Consider the following 19607-nt stretch of genomic DNA (forward strand, 5'->3'; position numbering starts at 1 on the left):
CGTCGTCTTAGGTCCAAACTTCCTGCACTTTTCCCACTCCTCTGCTCGGTCAGCGGGTGCAGGACAGTTATGTGAAGTGGCAGTAATGTGTCCGATAACGCAGCGGGACTCTTGAGTGTCCCTGGCCGCTCGCCGTACAGGGGACTACATCCGAATACAGATAAGATAAAAACGCCAAACGAGAGCTAAGCCAGAGCAGTCATCCCTGGCATCGCACACTGAATATATCACAGCGGGTTGAGCGTTGTTACGGAGAATCCAATCTGTCTGTAACCTCCGTGTGACATAATTGAAACGTGAGCCGGTCTGGCATTTAGCGCTCGACGGACGAACACACGGGAGAATACATTGTCCTGGAACACGATAACCTGCCGACAGCCAGAGCGGCCCCAAACAGAGCTTAACCTTTGTGTTTGTGTTGGACATGACTGTAATGGTTTAAACGCACGTGCAGTTCTGGGCCTCGCCTGCAGGGGTCGTGTGGATTAGTGAAGCATTTTCATTATACTCTTATGTACGGCCTCAAATGATCCCAGTATTTTGTTATTTCAGTTACTTATATGATTAAATACGGATTAGTCAAACGATTGTATTGGTTTATAGAATTTTTGAAGGCTTCTATAGAGAATATTTACTATTTAATATTTAATCAAGAGTTGTTTTTACCGTTATAATCCAGAAAATGATTAATAAAATATGACTAAGGCTGTTTTTTAGTAACTCGTCACAATTAGTGGATTAATCCCAGCTCTATTACATGTATTATTCATTTTATTTTACATTTATTAACAAAGTTTCCGCATCATGTGAACTGCTTAAAGAAAACTGTGGTGGAATGTGGAAGTAAAAGTATTAAAGTACTGTATTCAAGTCAAATTTGTAGGTATCTGTGCTTTATTTAAGTACAGTTTACAGTGGATACTTTTTACTTTTACTTCACTGCATTTGAGAGCAGTATATGTACTTTCTGCTCCACTGCATTTTTTAACAGGACTGAAAAGTAAAAGTATTTTTGTTATTTTTTGGGTTTATTTTTAACACGTTCATGTTTTAAACAGTGATGGAAGTGGTGAAGTACTCAGTGTTGTTACTTAAGTAAAAATACAGATACACAGGCGCAAAGTTACTCAAGTAAAAGTAAAAGTATCACATGAAAAAATCTACTTAAGTAAAAGTATTTGTTTAAAAATGTACTTAAAGAGTAAAAAGTAAAAGTATTTCACACAAGCGTTCATTTGTTAAAGGGTAAATGTAGAGATACTGATTCAAAATTAGATATATTTTGGTCACAGTAAAAATACTATAATAACTACTATAATATTATTAGTTTTATAATTACTACTAATACTAATAATTCAGTTTCTTTTTTTTTTTCATGAATTTTGTGTATTTATTTTTGTTTTGCTCAAAGTCGAAGTTTGAACTCAAAAACTAGTCAAGATTTTTCCATGAACATGGTAAAAATAACCCCTCAAATTGTATGAAAAGTACTTTTTACTTTTCAGTCCTGTTCAGAAATAGTGGAGTAGAAAGTACAGACACTGCTCTCAAATGTAGTTAAGTAAAAGTAAAAGTAAAAGTATCCCTTTAAGTTTGAGCATTGATATAGTTATTTACCAGCTAAGCCCCAGACTTAACTTTTAATCAAGATTTCAATGTTTTAATCAAGTCAAAATGTGAAAAATACATTTAAATTCTACAACCCATTTGTATTTTTAAAGTGCAGATACCTCAAAATTTTACTTGAGTAATTTCTACTTTATTACTTGTACAGCACGGCATTTAAGCAAATAAAAATATACAAATAAAAACATATACAAACAGCTAGAATAAAAACATTGATTCCAGTTGTTTCTACTGAACAAAATTCATCTCAAATCTTTATTAAAATCTCCACATTTGAAGATTTATAAGACCCAAAATCTACAAGAAATACTTTTACTTTTTACTCTTTAAGTACATTTTTAAACAGGTACTTTACTTCAATACTTTTACTTGAGCAGATTTTTCATGATACTTGTAATTTTTCTTGAGTATTTTGCTCCTGTATTTGTACTTTTGCTTAAGTAACAACACTGCATACTTCCTCCATCTCTGTTTAAAGATTATTGCTTAATGTGTGTGAAAATATCCTTTACCCTCATCATAATATTGACCCCAACGATGTCACTTTCTATTCATCACATTTAAATAGAGAACGCCACCGCCGCCGCCGTCATCCCGGGCACGAGCGAACTGTCCATCTGGAGCTGGCGGCGCTCTAGGTCGTCTCAGCTCAGCGGATATTCACTCGGGAATTACACAAAATCGGTTATGTAACTCCGCTGGCATGACACGCAGAAAACACGGGAAAACTACTTTGTACAGGCTGAGTTCAGAATCTCTAGAGTATAAAGTTCCTATATTATGCAAAATGATTAGTGCATTATTAGTCTGTAACATCTCCAAACGCTCTGTTCCACCTTGTGATGTCATCAAGTGGTAGTTTTTAAGCTAACTTTTACCTTTAGTTCAGTAAAAATGGGCAATTCCAGCGCTGAAATGATCCAAATGATGCTAGAAATGAAGGTGTGTGGAGTTAAAAACACAGCGGAGCACTTCCTGTATCGCCACACGATGACATCACAAGGTGGAACAGAGCGTTTTCTGATGTTGTTACGCGGGTTTGTGTGTTAAACATGTGCGAATGAAACGAAACACAACTCCAGGTCTGTTTGTGACGAGGAAACAACATTAGAACGTGGATCTGAAATTAGCGTAACGCGGCCCCTTTAAATAAATTCACAGGTTTCAACTTCTTGTTTACAGACGCCATTTTGAGGACTTTTCACCATTCAAGACAGGTCAGAATTCTGTGGTTTAGTGTTAATATTTCTGTAATTACTGGGCGTGTCCACATGAAACAAATGCTGGTCTTGTATCTGTCAGTATAAATGTAAAAGTGAATTAATTTTTTTCACAGTAGCTTCAGAAAGTGGAGTCGTTTTTCAATCACAAAGACGGGATTAAAACGGCAAATTTGTGGAGCAGATCCCAAATAATTAAAGTGAATGTACCATAGAGTTACCCATATATAAGCCACTGTCCTCCATGTTTTCCAACGAAACCTATTAATTCTTCACAGTTAATGTCATCAATGTGACGCTAACTGGAGGCACTGCTCTGTCTGAAGCTCTACTACTCAAGTTAGTTTAATCTGAGTTTTATTTTAACAATCGGACCATAAAGAGCTGACTTAGAAATGATTCGTGCTGTTAAACAAGTCTTTTACGCATACAATTACAGTCACAAGCTAGTTAGCATTAGCATTAGCATTAACAGTTTTTCAGTTAGTCGCTCTCACTTTTTGTTGGAAATCAAACACAAACAGGCTCGGATTGATCACAGACTCCGGAAAATGTGTTGTTTCAATCGATTTTGTAGTTTTTCTTGAGTGTCGGACTATTTCAGCACATTTCTGACCGTGTTTGCTAACGTGTTTTAATGCTAATGCTAATGCTAACTAGCTTTTGACTGTAATTGTATGTGTAAAGAACTTGTTTAACAGCACAAATAATCTCCAAGTCAGCTCTTTATGGTCCGAGTGTGTTAAAATAAAACTCAGATTAAACTAACTTGAGCAGTGCATTGCGTCACCATGGTAACCAGTGAATATTCCACTGTAGAACATTCCCAGCGTTCTCAATCGCCTCCCTCTCACCTGGACAATGGAGCAATTCCGAGCTGTGGCTTCAATCTTGGCGGAGATCACGCGGGACGTCCAGTGCGCCAGCCAGTAGTCGATGGCGACCATGAGCGAGTGTTTGAGGAGCTGGGACAGGAGCAGGAGGCTGAGCAGCAGGACCCCGGCGGAGGACAGGTACGTGCCGCAGGACCGCCATGGGATCGTCGCTCGCTGTCGCATCACCTGAGAGAGGTTATCGTCGTCGTCGCTGTCCACGGACTCCTCTGAGAACACAAGACACGCTCAGTCAGGACGCAGAGGGTTAAAGCGGCATTATGGAACTTTTCATACGGAGGGAGGTCCATTCGCCACGAGCTGAGATGTTCCTGAGATGTTATTGCTTTGTCTGGAAGGTTCCACAGTATGGCATTAAGTAGAGATTGATTATAGGTTATGAAGACGCAGTGTTTGATTTGACTATAATGTGATTTTTTAAATACGTTTTGGCACAATTTATTTAAATAAAAACTAAAATAAACACGTCTTTACGTCAAGTCCAACTGAAGAAGCGGCGAGGACGAAGACCGAGACGTTTTGTCCAGTTTACAGATTTAACTTTTGCTTTTAGTAAAAAAGTCAAAATGAAAACTTAACAGAGACTCCAGCAAGACAAAATTAATATCTACCTTTTGTTTCATTTGACTTATTTTCTTAATAATGATCATTCCGTAGTCAGTATTTGTGATATTGTGCAGCAAACGTATCTATCTCCATGGAAACAAGCAGGACAAGCCAAATTACAGGTTAGATCTGTGAAGACGCAAGCCCCTCACAGCAAGTTTTTCCAAGTTTTTTTTTATTAGCGATGCTCTGATCTGATGCTGGGGTCAAATATCTGCACCGATACTGAAACATTTCTAGATCAGATATCGGCTTTGTTTCTGTGCCGACTCTGTGCACCTGACGGGGCGACAGGTGCGACAGGAGAAGTGTCTGACTGAAACGTTTGAAGAAAACTCCTGCACGCTCCTGTTTCACTCTTAGTTCACTTTTATCAAAACGGTTCGGTCCCTCTGGTCTTCTTCAGGTATCAGAAAATGTGTTAATAAAAGTGAAGCGAGAGTGAGGCAGGAGTGTGCAGGAGTCTTCTTAAAATGATTCAATATCGGCTTCCAAATATCGGATCAGTCGATATCCTGATTGGAACATAAATATATCATATAAACTGATGTAATAAGATGATTTACTGCTCGTGGTCGGTCCAGCAAACTCATAATGTTTGAATTTTTATTGATACAAAGCTGTTTTTGTCGTTATTTAAAAGGTAAAAAACAGCTCCATCGTGGATCACTTCTGTCTTACGTTAATGTCGTTTTTTAGGAAATAAACGCCATTTTCCGTCCCTGCACTGGTATCGGTTGATATCGAGTTTCGGGAGCATCAGAATCAGTATTGGAACTGAAAACATTGGGTCGGTGCGTCTCTATTATCCATCCATCATTTTCTTCCGCTTTATCCGGGTCTGGGTCGCGGTTTCAGGAGTTCCAGCTCTTCCAGGACGATCCCGAGGCGTTCCCAGTCCAGCCGAGAGACATAGTCCCTCCGGCGTGTCCTGGGTCTTCCTCGGGGCCTCTTCCTGGTGGGACATGTCCAGAACATCTCTCCAGGAAGGTGTCCAAGTCTCTGTTATTATTTTTATTTATTTATTTGCAGTAAAACACTTTTGATTTGATAAATGCACGATAGATGCTTAATGCAATACTGTGGAACACTCCAGATAAAGCAATAACATCGCCATGGAGACAAACAGGCGGCCGGCGCTCCACCAGAAATGTTACATAATGCATCATGGACAGTATTTAAGATTTGTAAATATTTAAAGGGCCCATGTTACGCTATATTTTATGTTCTAATGTTGTTTCCTCGTCACAAACAGACCTGGAGTTGTGTTTTTTTGTTTCATTCACACATGTTTAACACACAAACCCTGCTTCTCTCAAACTGAAAACGCTCCGTTCCACCTTGTGATGTCATCGTGTGGTGATACAGGAAGTGCTCCACTGTGTTTTTTAGCTCCACACGCCTTCATTTCTAGAATCATTTGGATGATTTCAGCCCTGGAATTGCGAATCTCGACTGAAATAAAGGTAAAAATGCAGCTGTTGATTTGAAAACTACCACTTGATGACATCACGAGGTGGAACAGAGCGTTTTGAGCTTTGGAGATGTTACTTAAACATGTGTGAATGAAACAAAACACAACTCCAGGTCTGTTTTTGAGGAGATAACAGCATTAAAACACGTCTTAAATCTCACACGAGTCAGTTTTGCGTAATATCGGACCTTTAATTGCATAATCTTCCTTTTTATAAACATTCAGGCAAAGTTCAGGTTGTCAATCTCATGCTTTTCCTCTGCTGACTCACTGCTCGTGAACTATTTGACATTTCTGACAGATCCACCCTCCTTCCCCCATTTTCATATTCACCATGCTGCAACGTCAGAAAAAAAAAACAGAGAGGAAAAACACGACAGGCCGAACCACAAAATCAGCTTAAATGCGTCGCTCCACAAATAGGATCGACAGGGAGGGAAACACAGCAGCCATCCCACACACGAGGGGTTAACTGGACCCGGTTTACAAGCACATCTGACCCCAGAGTAAATCCACCACAGGACGTCATGCAGGATAAAGAGCAGAGGCTGACGGGGCTAAAGACTCGACCACGGCTGTTTGTCTGTGATCATGCTGCTGCTGCTGCGCGGGAAAAAAGAGGAAACAAAACGGGTAAAATGGGAGAAAATATAATCTACCAGTTAAATGTTTGGACACATGTTTCATTTAATGTTCGTTTTCTCTGTTTTCATGGGGTTTTACTTTGTAGATTCCAACTGAAGGCAGCAAAAGTATGAATGAACATGTGTGGAGTGAAGAGAAAGAGGGTTAAGACTAAAGCGGGATTAAAGCAGGACTATACCAGGGCTAAAGCAGGACTAAAGCAGGACTATACCGGGACTAAAGCGGGACTAAACCAGGACTAAAGCAGCACTATACCAGGGCTAAACCAGGACTAAACCGGGACTAAACCAGGACTAAAGCAGCACTATACCAGGGCTAAACGAGGACTAAAGCAGGACTAAACCAGGACTAAAGCAGGACTAAAGCAGCACTATACCAGGGCTAAACGAGGACTAAAGCAGGACTAAACCAGGACTAAACTGGGGCTAAACCAGGACTAAACCAGGACTAAAGCAGGACTATACCGGGGCTAAACCAGGACTAAACCGGGACTAAACCAGGACTAAAGCAGCACTATACCAGGGCTAAACGAGGACTAAAGCAGGACTAAACCAGGACTAAACTGGGGCTAAACCAGGACTAAAGCAGGACTAAAGCAGCACTATACCAGGGCTAAACGAGGACTAAAGCAGGACTAAACCAGGACTAAACTGGGGCTAAACCAGGACTAAACCAGGACTAAAGCAGGACTATACCGGGGCTAAACCAGGACTAAACCAGGACTATACTGGGGCTAAACCAGAACTAAAGCAAGACTAAAGCAAGACTAAAGCAGGACTAAACCAGGACTAAACCAGGACTAAAGCGGGACTAAACCAGGACTAAACCAGGACTAAACCAGGGCTAAACCAGGACTAAACCAGGACTAAACCAGGACTAAACATGGCGAATCAGTTTTGTTCAGTTAAAACCTTGAAATCTTCCTGAAGATGTGACTCAGGCCTCGACTTTGACAATGTTTAAATCCAGACTCAAACTGTTCTGTTTATCTGTGACTGAAAGGGGTTTATTCTTTATAAGTTTATTCTGCACTTTTCTCCTTTAATGTTAATTTTATGATGAATATTTGTGATTATTCATGTTTTGATTTGTTGAATTGTGATTTTAAAGTCTTTTTTATTCTGTAAAACACAAAAATTACTTTGTGCACAAATTGTTCTGTACAAATAAACTTGCCTTTGCTTTTTTCTTTTACACACTCTTGGTATTTGACTAATGAGCCCTGACAGAGTGCACCTGTGAAGTGAGTCAGAACGATGTGGGAAAAATATCAAATTATGATTTTTCTGACAGCAGAGCGACTGGGATTATATTTGTGATTTATATTTTTATTAACGGGGTCACGAGGATGACATTTCAGAACATGTTTGTACAGAACTAAACTACAGGGTTAGCACCGTTTATGCAGAATGTTGCTGTTGTAAAGGAAACATGAATTCCAGCCTTTGTGATTTGCAATTGAATCTATTGTGTAAAATGATTTGAGGAGACTTCATCATGAAGCTCTGAGAGAAGGTCAAGGGTTTGCAGCGCTGTCACTAAACTGCCAGACTGGATTCTCTCAGTCTTTTTTATACAGATTGACATCAGTCTGGTCTCCACATCCTCTGTTGTGTCTCAAGCCCCGTCAAACGTAATTGTCCAATCAGATTTGTTTATTTTAGTGACACATGTGAAATGAAGGAGCTCATTGGTCACCTGTGATTTACAAATAAAATCTAATTTCTCTCACCTCAGATTAACAGAGTCTTGCCTCGTGATCATGCAGAAATCCATGATGTTTTTCAGCCCCCTGTGATATTTGTTATTTATGATTTCTTATTTATTTATTATATGGACGGCCCATGCATAGACCAGATTGGCCTGGTCTCTGGCCTCTCCAAACGAGCCTTAAGACAGAACAGTACGTCCAGAACACTGCTGCTCGGGTCAGGACTAGAACTAGGACGTACTTCACACATGTGTCCTGTGGCTCAGTCTCTGGCTCCTGTGGCTCAGAGACTTTAAAGCAGCTCAGTGTGAACAAGTCTCTCCATGGACCAGCACCAAAGAACATCTCCCACATGAGCCACAAGAACCATCTCACATGAGGAGGACTAAACCAGGACTAAACCAGGACTAAACCAGGACTAAACCAGGACTAAACCAGGACTAAACCAGGACTAAACCAAGACTAAACCAGGACTGAACCAGGACTAAACCAATGTTTAAATCCAGGCTCAAACGGTTCTGTTTATCTGTGCATATGACCGAAAGGTTTTATTCTACACTTTTCTCCATTAGTGTTAATTTTATGATGATTATTTATGTTTTTTTGAGTTGTTTTGTGATTTGAACATCTTTTTTTATTCTGTAAAGCACTTTGAATTATCTTGTGTATGAATTGTGTGTTCTGGATCCCAGGCAAGTCCCCAAAGCAAAAGGTGGTGCTTTTAGGAATCTATTTATTGCAATTCAATTCCATATTTCTTGCTTCACATTTGTTGTCTTCAGTATTAACAACGCAGAAAGTAAAAAAAACATAATGTAACAATGAAAACTTGTGTCCAAACGTTTGCCTGGTAGTGCAGTTGTCACGGGCGATAAGCGGCTGCAGTTTTCTTTCACAATGCCACATGTCTCCTCACACTTGTGCTGGTTACGTCATGCATTCTGACCACACCTGCTCGATCGAACATGAGCGCAGCAACTTGTGTGGGAGCCATCGCACCAGTCCAGGCAGGCGGGCCCCCAGAAAACAACACAGAACACAGGTAAAGGGAGCTGCGCCTCGGACTACGGGGCGCACAGCTTTAACACAAACACATGAGAGAGGCCGAGCGCGCGGTCTCAGGCATGTGTGAAAGTCAGCCCTACAGACAACCATCAAAAAGTATAAAACCATTGTGTATTTATATAGCACTGCATATAAAAACACAACAGGTATACAGGTGGGTTAAAGGATGTACTGCATAAGCATAGACTGGCGTTATGCTTATGTCACTCACACTTTTGGGGAAACTGTATCCTCCATTTTAATTTGACTTTGTTCGAGGACGTTATGGGCATTTAAAGAACTTCAGACATTTTTAGTCAAATCTAATGCCTTCAATGTTTGATTTTTCTTACTGTTACTGCAAACTGAGCGACCATAAACACACAGAACTTTAAAAAACATTTCATTTTAACCACAATGTGAGAAATCAGGTCAAAAAAACTGTTTTAGACGCTCATCAAATACACAAAAAAGCATTCTTGCATTGTTTAATTATTTGGTCAAACCTGCGTGATGCTTAAAGTCACACTATGTCACTTTTGCTCGTCTCCATGGAGCTTTTATTGCTTCGTCTGGAATGTTCCACGGAAAGAGGGATTTAGAGATGAGACATGTTTTCCGAGGTTTGACTGAATAAATGCAGTACGGATGAAAGTGTAATGCCGTACTGTGGAACAATCCAGGAAAAGCAATGAGATTTCCATGGAAACAAGCAGGTGGTGGAACTCCCATTAAAAAGTTGGATAGTTCTTCTTTAAAAAGGGACTGTACTTTGTTGAATCTAAACTTTAAAGCAGACCTATTCTGCAAAATCGACTGTTATAGTTGTTTTTCCTCAACATTTACTCACTCAAAGTTGGATTTGGAGTGTTTCGTGTTTGAGGAATCGCTTATTTTCAAGACGCCACATTGCCCCCGCTTTCTCCGCCACCAGCACGCGCCCACTGCCACGTATTGCGTTCTTCAATTTTATTTTCTTAATCGATGATACACGTACGATTCTGCAGCGTTGTGTAGTAATTTTGGTACGAATGAAAAAAATCTGGTGCTCGCTAGTGTGATTTGTTTGTTTACGGCGACGTCAGTTTTCGTGTTTCTTTTATTAAGTCGTTTTAGATTAATACGCCGGTCCCTCGTTTATCGCGGGGGTCACGTTCTAAAAATAACCCGCAATAGACGAAATCCACGAAGTATCAGGCTTATTTTTTACAATTATTCTGTTTTTTTCTGTATTATGTTTTTGAACGTACAGCACTTCAGAGTCACACTGCGATCCAACGTTTATGCTAGCACAATAGATCTGCTTTAAACAACGTGTCATGAGGTTTATAAGTAGCAAATGCATTATGGGTAAAGTTTAAGAGACATGGTGAGTAACAGTACAAACATTGCGATAAACAGACGTGATTTACTGTGTGACTTTCCACCTTAAGCAGAAGCGTAACATGCCTTTATACGAGTATTTTCTAAGCAATAACTCCGATACAGCCTCGACCTTTGACCTCTCACCTTCCTCCTCCTCCTCCTCCGTCCTCACCGCCTCTCGTGAATACATGGCCCTGCGCAGGTTTTTCCTCTCCAAATCCGTCACGCTCTCGGTAACAGTCTCCTAAAGTCAGACCACAGTGATCTTGTTTTAAAGAGGTTGAATTACCACCTTCAAAAAGTCCCTGAGATGTTACAGACAGAAAGCGTTCACCTTCTCGAACTCCTGGTCCTTTCTGTGCATCAGCGACTTCCACTGCTCGAACAGCTCTGGCTCCGACTTTTGGATGTCCTTCAAAGTGCCCTCGGTCTGAATGGTGCCGTCTTTCATCGCAATAATCTGCCGAAGTAAAGAGTTTAGCTCGGGCGAAGTGATCTCCCTAATGGTGCACATCTGAGATAAGACTCACAGCAATCACAAAAAGGGCTGTTTAAAAAGTAAAGAGACGGATGCTAATCGATACATATGGAAAAAAAAACATGGAACAAATGGACTTTCCTGAATAATCTTAGAATGGTACTGATCATAACCAGGATGACATTAAGGTAAAGGGTCACTTTACTCAAATGTATCCTCTGCATTTGACCCATCCTTCACTGCTGTTGGGCGTCTCTGTGATCTTGTTGCTACCGTTGGTCAGGGCTACGTTAGCCTGAGGATTTGGCCTGTTGTGGACGTTTTGAGTTGATGAGGGAAACAGGAGTCTCCAGAGGAAACCACCCAGACACAGGGAGAACATGCAAACTCTGCACAGTCTTTCTGTCTTTTTCTTTCTTTGTCTTTCCTTCTTTATTTATTTATTCATTTAATTGTCTTTCTGTCTATTTCTTTCTTTCATTGTCTTTCCTTCTTTATTTATTTAATTGTTTTTTGTCTTTCTTTCTTTGTTTATTTGTCTTTCTTTCTTTATGTATGTATGTATTTATGTATGTATTTATGTATGTATTTAATTGTATTTCTTTGTCTTTCTGTCTTTTTCTTTCTTTGTCTTTTCCTTCTTTATTTATTTATTGACTTATTTATTTAATTGTCTTTCTGTCTATTTCTTTCTTTCATTGTCTTTCTTTCTTTCTTTCTTTCTTTCTTTCTTTACTTATTTAATTGTTTTTCTGTCTTTCTTTGTTTATTTGTCTTTCTTTCTTTACGTATGTATGTATTTATGTATTTATTTATTTATTTGTCAGGGCCCATGTACATATTCATTAATCTTATAAAAGAAAAGATGATTTGTTCCAGATTTAGCTCCTGTCTCTTTCCATGTTTGGTCCTTGTGCGGTGAACACACATTAAAACACATTTCATCACAATTACATTATAAATCCATCACTTCATCATTAACATTTGCAGTAAAATTCAATAAAACGTCTCCATGTCCAGTGCATGATGTTTCCAGTTTTTTTTCAGTCCAAACCGATATAAAAATCATTCTGTGCAGGTTTTTACAGTGAAACAGAACAAACTGAATCTGATGTGACACATTTGATTATCTAAATGTCAAGATCCCGGTCTGTCCTGTGTTTTTGTTCGTCTTTCTCTCTCCCTTCTGTGTCGGAGTCTGGAGCTGGGCGGAGCTTCTGGTACCTCCCACTACACACCTGCAACCATCAACACAGTTCTGCTCGGCTCAGTCTAGTTTTTGTACTTATGATCTCTCTGTTCAGCTGGTTATTTTAGTTTTTTGTCTCCCTGGAACTTCTCTGCACCTCCGCCTCCGACCCAGCTCCCCTCGACCGGTACGAACACCTCAGCCTCCGACCCCGTTACCTCCGACCTGCTCGAAGACTTCAGCCTACGACGCCGCTCTCAACATTTACATCGCTGTGTTTGTAAATAAACTTTGTTCCATCTTTTACCCCAAGTCTGAATCTAAAATGTACTTTTTTTTCAAATTTCTAGTAAAATTATTCAAATCTACAGACGATTGGAGAGTCTGGAGCTGATTCTCTGTCTGATAGTTTGAAAAGACAAAGAGACTGAGTAAAGACCGAGGATCTTTTTGGAAATATGTCATTTGGTTTCGCAGACTGAGTGGATCGGGGAGTTTGTTCGGAAAAAAGTTTAATAAATGTTTTCAGCGTAGGTGAAGCTGCATTATTCATAATTTTGAATACATTTCTTAGATTCAACTAACCTGAACATTTCGTATAAACTATTTAAATTTTGTTGGAAATAAAGCCACACTGCGTAACTTTTCTGTGCTACCTGCTTGTTTTTGCCTGGAATGTTTAGTATCATCTTAAATTATGTACAGTATCAGCATTTATCCAATTACGTACGTGTGTGTGTTCATTGCGCTACAAGCATTCTTACGATGAGTGGAGTCCCCTTTCCACAGATCTGACCTGTACATTAGCCTGGTCTACATGAAGATTTAATGCCAAACTGTGGAACACTGCAACATCCGTAGAGAATTTCCACCAAAAATGACACATTTAATGTACTAAAATGAGTTTGTTCTATTATATTTGTGGTATTGAAATAGCATTAGCATCAACATTAGCATTAGCATTAGCATTAGCATTGTCGTACCCAGTCTGCATGGGGGAGGTACTGCAGTTTGTGCGTGACCAGTACCACCGTCCTCTTCTCGTCTCGGAGCATCTTCAAAATGCCCTCCTGCATCAGGTGGTCGCTCAGATGAATGTCCAACGCTGAGAACGGATCGTCCTGTGACAACAAACGGACGGAAAAACACAAATTAATCAGGTTAAATGAATTTGTCCTATTTAAATGTTGTTTAAAAAGGTCACGAGGCTCACAGGGCTGTACTTTTACTGTGTGTCGTGTTGTGTTTTCTGTGTATTTGAGTTTTTTTGTGAAGCACTTTGGTCAGCTAAAGTTGTTTTAAATGTGCTGTAGAAGTAAACGTGAATTAAATTAAATAGAAAATGTATAAACGCAACAAAAAACAAAAGGGTTTTCGTGTATGAGAGGTAAAAGGAAGCGGGAATTTGAATATAAAAGTAGCACAAGATTATTCAAACATGCATAAATCTGAATATAACTGTGACTCGGTTAATGATGAGGGGAATTATAACATGATTAAAAGGTTTGATTGAGCTCTTCCATAACAACAACAACAACAAGAGCCAATGAGAATGTAGAATGAATAAAGACTATAAAAACACTATTTATCATCTTAAAGAGCCCATATGACGCTATTATTATGTGTTCTAATGTAGTTTCCTCATCACAAACAGACCTGGAGTTGTGTTTTTTGTCTCATTCACACATGTTTAACACACAAACCTGCACATTTAGGCTGAGTTCTTCTCTCAAAAACACGCTGTTCCACCTTACGATGTCATCATGTGGCCATGTGGTGTTTTTAAACTCCACACACCTTCATTTCTAGAATCATTTGGATCATTTCAGCCCTGGAATTGCTAATTTCCACTGATCTAAAGGTAAAAAGTAGTAGTAGTTAACTTGAAAACTACCACTTAATGACATCACAAGGTGGAACAGAGCGTTTTGAGCTTTGGAGATGTAAACCAGGGGTGTCAAACTCAAATTCACAGAGGGCCAAAATTAAAAATTGGGACTAAGTCGCGGGTCAAACTAAATATTTATTGAAACATTTTAACAACATCTGCATGTTTTCCAGAAGGCGTGGATTAAATTTGAGTGAGGCGACAGGAGCAGATGCTACTGAGTGTCAGCAGAAGTGATGGGGGCCGGCGCCAACGTATTTGCAAAGCATTCTGGGTTAGTATTTGTGCATGTGCTATAATAATAATAATAATAATACACTTTATTTATAACGCACTTTACATTTGAACAACAAATCTCAAAGTGATGGGTGTGCAAGAGGACTTTGTATTGAATGTGGAAGTGAATGGGGAGGCAGTGCAGAGAGTGAAGAATGGGGGTGATGTGCTCGTGTTTACGCACCCTCATCAGGACCCTGGCGGTGCTGTTTTGGACATACTGGAGCTTTTGAATGCTCCTGCCAGAGATCCCGATGAGGAGAGCGTTACAGTAGTCCAGCCTGGAGGAGACAAAGGCATGGACAAGCTTCTCTGCAGCAGGGAGGGAAAGAGAAGAGCGAGGTTCGGAGATACTATGGAGGTGAAAGAAGGCAGTTTTGCAGATGGAGGTGACATGATTGTCAAAGGAGAGGTGGGGGTCAAATTTGACCCCCAGGTTTGTTACAGAGGGAGAGAGGGGAATGGTGTGTCCGAAAAATGAAACAGAGGTGATTGGAGAGGAGCGGAGTTGATGAGAGGTACCAGTTTGGATGGCTTCTGTTTTGGAGCCATTTAGCTGCAGGAAGTTTTGACTCATCCACGCCTCTATCTCCTCCAGGCAGGAGCTGAGATGGGAGACTGCGGCAGAGGGCGTAGCAGCCGGCGGGCGAGCTGCAGTGTACTAGAGCTTATATCAAGGGCCAAATCTGGCTCGTGGGCCTGAGTCTGACATGTCTGATGTAGCCAGACTAATAATAAAGAGTTACTTAAACATGTTCAAATGAAACAAAACACAACTCCAGTCGTGTTTTTGATGAGGTAACAGCATTATAACATGACTTAAAGCTACAAGAGTCAATTTTGTGTAATATATAAAGCATAAAGCATGAACATAGACTTACTTCATGATTAACAGATAGTAAATACCCTAAACCTAAACCCTTATTTAAGTAGTTAGTAAGCCTGAGTCATTATATTTGTTCATTATGGATTAAGTCTCTCTTCATGCTGTATTCAGGCTAATTAATATGCAGTTATTCTAAAGTGTTCTGTTCCTGTTTGTAAAGTAAAACTCCAGAGCACCAGTTTCTTGATCAGTCGTAGTTGTTTGATTTCCCCCTCATCCTCCTCCTGCTCAACTGTTTATTTCACAACAACAAACTCTGCAAAGACCTGACATTTTCAATATCTAAACCCAGTTTGTGCCTGCGGTCGGACAGAACTTAAAAAGCCGATCGGAGCCTTTGGTTTTCTGTGGTGTGAACAGTGATTCAAGATTCAAGATTCAAGATTTCTTTATTTGTCTCCCTTAGGAGAAATTTTTCTTGGACCAATGGGCTGCTCACACCACAGTAAACAAAAGAACCACACACAGGGTGCAGTACATCTCTCTCAACACACACACTCATTTCTACATCATTTATCATTTAACAGTTCCACCGAAACAAGCATAAATGAATGTCTATATCTGTTGTATTTCCACCGTGGTGCCCTGTACCTCCTCCCCGAACTCAACAGTTCATACTCAGGGTACAACACATGTGTTGGGTCAGAGAGAATGCTCCTGGTCTGTCTCCTCATGGCCTGTTTGTAAAGTTCTTGAGGACTCAGAGGGACAGCACAGCCCATAATTTTCCCTGCTGTCCTCACCAGATTTAAAATTTGGGTTTTTGATTTGACCAGCAAGTTTCCAAACCAGCTGGTGATTCCATATCTTAGCACCGACTCAATGGTAGCTCTGTAGAAAATGAGCATACTATTACTACTGACACCAAATAATCTGAGCCTGCGCAGAAAATGGAGGCGCTGGTGTATTCTGCTGCAGACAGTGGTCACCTGTGTGTTCCAGCTCAGATCTCTGTCAATATGGAGATCTGAGCTGGAACACACAGGTGACCACTGTCTGACAGGACGTTCACAGGGTTAATACACAAAACACTGGGATCAAACTCACCAGAAACACCACACCCGTCGTCTGATACAAGGCTCTGGCCACACTGATGCGCTGCTTCTGCCCCCCCGACAGGATCACGCCCTGAGGAAGACCACAAATGTCAGAGGGATTATGGGTATTCTGGACTAGAGCTGGGTACTGTTAAAGGACTCAAATTATGCATGTTTCTGATCCGTTATAATGTCATTTTCTCATCGCAAACAGACCTGGAGTTGTGTTTTTTTTGTTTCATTCACACATGTTTAACACACAAACTTGCACATTTAGACTGACTTCTTCTCTTGAACTGAAAAAAACACTCTGTTCCACCTTGTGATGTCATGTGGTGATACAGGAAGTGCTGTGTTTTTGTCTGGATTTTCGTTTTTTTGTGTGTGTGTTCTGTGCTGTTTTCCCTTTCTCCCTTCTGTGTTTGAGACTGGAGCTGGGCGGAGACTCTGACACCACCTCCACACACCTGCTTCTGATCAAGGAATCGAGCCTCCACCTGTGAGTAGAAAAGGACTGAGAACCTGTGACACTCGGGGTCAGATCGTTTTGTCATTTTCTGTTTTTTCCTTCATGTCACGTTCCAGTTTATTTGTTCCACTCTGCACCTCCGTCTCCGTCCCAGCTCTCCATGTCCAGTACGAACACCTCAGCCTCTGACCCTGCGACCCACGACCTGCTCCAAGACGACTGCCTACGACACCTACGACTGTCTGCTCTGGTCTACTCATTCACTTCTATGTATCTGCAAATAAACTCTGCTGAACTGTTTCCCGAGTCTGTATCTTTGGTTCCTCCGTCAGTCTTTACGACATTTTTTTTTTTAGCTTTTCGTTGCTGAGAAGGTGGGTCTAAGGCCAGGGGGCGCTCTGCTCTGGGACACTTCTCCATTTGTTGATTAATTTGCTTGTCTGTTTCTGTTTCGTTGTTGATTTTCAAACTTTCTGTTGGTTAAATCAATTCTCATGTTCAGCTCTAAGAGGCGACGCTTTACAAAAATAAATTGAGCTGAACTAGAATCATTTGGATAATTTCAGCCCTGGAATACAAAGTTTTTCCTGAACTAAAGGTAAAAAGGAGCTGTCAATTTAAAAACTACCACTTCATGACATCACAAGGTGGAACAGAACATTTTGCGCTTTAGTAATAATGCAGAATCACTCAAACATGTGTGAATGAAACAAAACATAACTGCAGCTATGATTTTAAAGAGGAAACAACATTATAACACGGTTTAAAGCTCACAAGAGTCGATTTTGTCTAATATAGGACCAGTTCCAGGTGTCGCAATTGGGAAATAAATCTCCTGTGTTTTTACAAGAGAAAGTTGTTGTACCTGTAGTTTAACCTCTATAATATGTTCTGAACACATGGGATTATGTTAATACTAATCACAGTCGCCATCATGAAGTATCTTGATGTATTAATATTTTGATTTTGTGGCACAAGACTCTTTTTCCAAACATGAAATACTGAGCTCCCCGAGGTTTGCCCGCCTCCAGCGCACACACAAATGTTCTGTCTGTGATGACTAATGATGTTTTGGTACAATAGTCGTCCACTGCAGCAGGAGAAAGGGGAATAGAAAGGTGAGCGCTGTACCGACCCGCTCACCGATCTCTGTCTGGTCTCCCTGTGGAAGGATGTCGATGTCGGGCTGCAGGGAGCAGGCGTCGATCACGGCTTTGTATCTGAGGGAAGAAAGACGAGATGATCAAAGGCAAGGACAGACAGGAGCAGGTAAAACAAAGGAGATCAGGAATGGATCAGGAATGGATCAAGAATGGATCAGGAATGGATCAGGAATGGATTGGCGTTGGGTCGGGATTGGGGTTAGATTGGAGTTTAGTTGGATTGGATCTGGGTTAGAATGGGGTTGAGTTGAGGGTGTGTCGGGGTGAGTTGGTTTTGGGTCAGATTGGGGTTAGATCGGGGCCGGGTCGGGGTAGGGTCAGGGTTGGGTCGGATTGGGGTTGGATTGGGGCTGGATTGGAGTTAGACTGGGGTTGGGTCAGGTTGGGTCAGATGGAGGTTAGATCGGGGTTGGATTGGGATCAGATTGGGGTTAGACTGGAGTTGGGTCGGTGTTGGATCGGGGCTGGATTGAGGTTGGTTTGGTGTTGGGTCAGATCAAATTATCAATTAATATATTAAAAAAAGAGGTAAATAATTTTTAACTATATCATGTCATTAGGCCTATTTTTTGTGTTTTTTGTTATAATATTAGCAAGTTTTTTTGTTGTTTTTTTGCCTTAATCCAGCAAGTTTTCTTTGGACGTAACGGGGCGTAGGTGACCAAAGTCTAGCAACAAATATTTTGGGAGGCATAGAAGAAACTTCATATATAATAATCCAGGGATCATAGACTGTATATATAAATGGACAAAGCTAACGCACTAGCCGCCACGTTCCAATTCAGTTTACATTGAAAATCTGCTGCAGTGAGCCTCGTCATTTTGGTCTCAAATGTTCATATTAACCCTCTACATGATCCTGGGGTTTTTATTTCACTATTGTGTCTGTAAATCAAGATATGAACATTAATAACAGACAAATCAGGCGCCTTCTTTCCCCAAGGTCACTCCCGCTAGCGTTAGCAACAGTTTTGATTGACAGCGTTGCTAAGCGTCCGCTCCCTGCAAAACCAGCGATGCGAGCGTGAAGGGGCATTACCTTCGACAGCCTCACTTCAGGCTGGCTCTTTGGTTGCTATGATACTCGTGGTCGGAGTTCCTAATATGGAACTTGGCTCCAAATTAGCCGCTATAACTGCTCTAGCCTCGATTATTGGTTCCAGGATATTGCTCGGCCGATACATTGATGTATTAAGAAGAATGGCTCTGAGTCCAATGAGGTTTATCTGATCTTCTTTTTAATTTTAAGGATTTTCAGACCAAGGTTTAGTTTAGTTTTCACACTGATGGCGCTGTCGTCCTGCGTCCACAGGTAGAAACACAACGCCACATCACAGCAACGTGACCACTCTGAGGAAGAGCGCTAGTGAGCAGACCAAACTGACAGGGATGAACAACAAAATAAACCTTGGACCTTGAAAAAAGAACCTATAAAAATAAGACTGGCGACAGTGGCTCAGAGCGGAAAAGCACTAGATAAAAATATGACCAAAATGTGACCATCTTGTTGGCTCAAAACATATAATAATATCCATCCATTTTCTCCCGCTTATCCTGGGCTGAGTCGCAGAGGAGCAGTCCAAGCAGGGACTCCCAGACTCCCCTCACCCCAGACACTTCCACCAGCTCCTCATAAT

The 19607-nt window shown here is 40.8% G+C and overlaps 1 protein-coding gene across 1 annotated transcript in view; it reads right to left on the reverse strand.

Annotated features, from left to right (window-relative positions):
• Nucleotides 1-19607, reverse strand: part of abcc8 (ATP-binding cassette, sub-family C (CFTR/MRP), member 8) — a 122000-nt gene that overhangs the window by 25141 nt on the left and 77252 nt on the right. The window contains exons 20-25 of the mRNA XM_033968232.2: nucleotides 17943-18027; nucleotides 16349-16429; nucleotides 13235-13372; nucleotides 10919-11044; nucleotides 10729-10828; nucleotides 3701-3948 (exon numbers count right to left, since the gene is read on the reverse strand). Coding sequence (XP_033824123.2) covers nucleotides 3701-3948; nucleotides 10729-10828; nucleotides 10919-11044; nucleotides 13235-13372; nucleotides 16349-16429; nucleotides 17943-18027 — 778 coding nt within the window. The remainder of the gene's footprint in view (nucleotides 1-3700; nucleotides 3949-10728; nucleotides 10829-10918; nucleotides 11045-13234; nucleotides 13373-16348; nucleotides 16430-17942; nucleotides 18028-19607) is intronic.

This window comes from Periophthalmus magnuspinnatus, chromosome 6 (genome assembly GCF_009829125.3).
Source record: "Periophthalmus magnuspinnatus isolate fPerMag1 chromosome 6, fPerMag1.2.pri, whole genome shotgun sequence".
In the NCBI taxonomy this organism is placed as follows: Eukaryota; Metazoa; Chordata; class Actinopteri; order Gobiiformes; family Gobiidae; genus Periophthalmus; species Periophthalmus magnuspinnatus.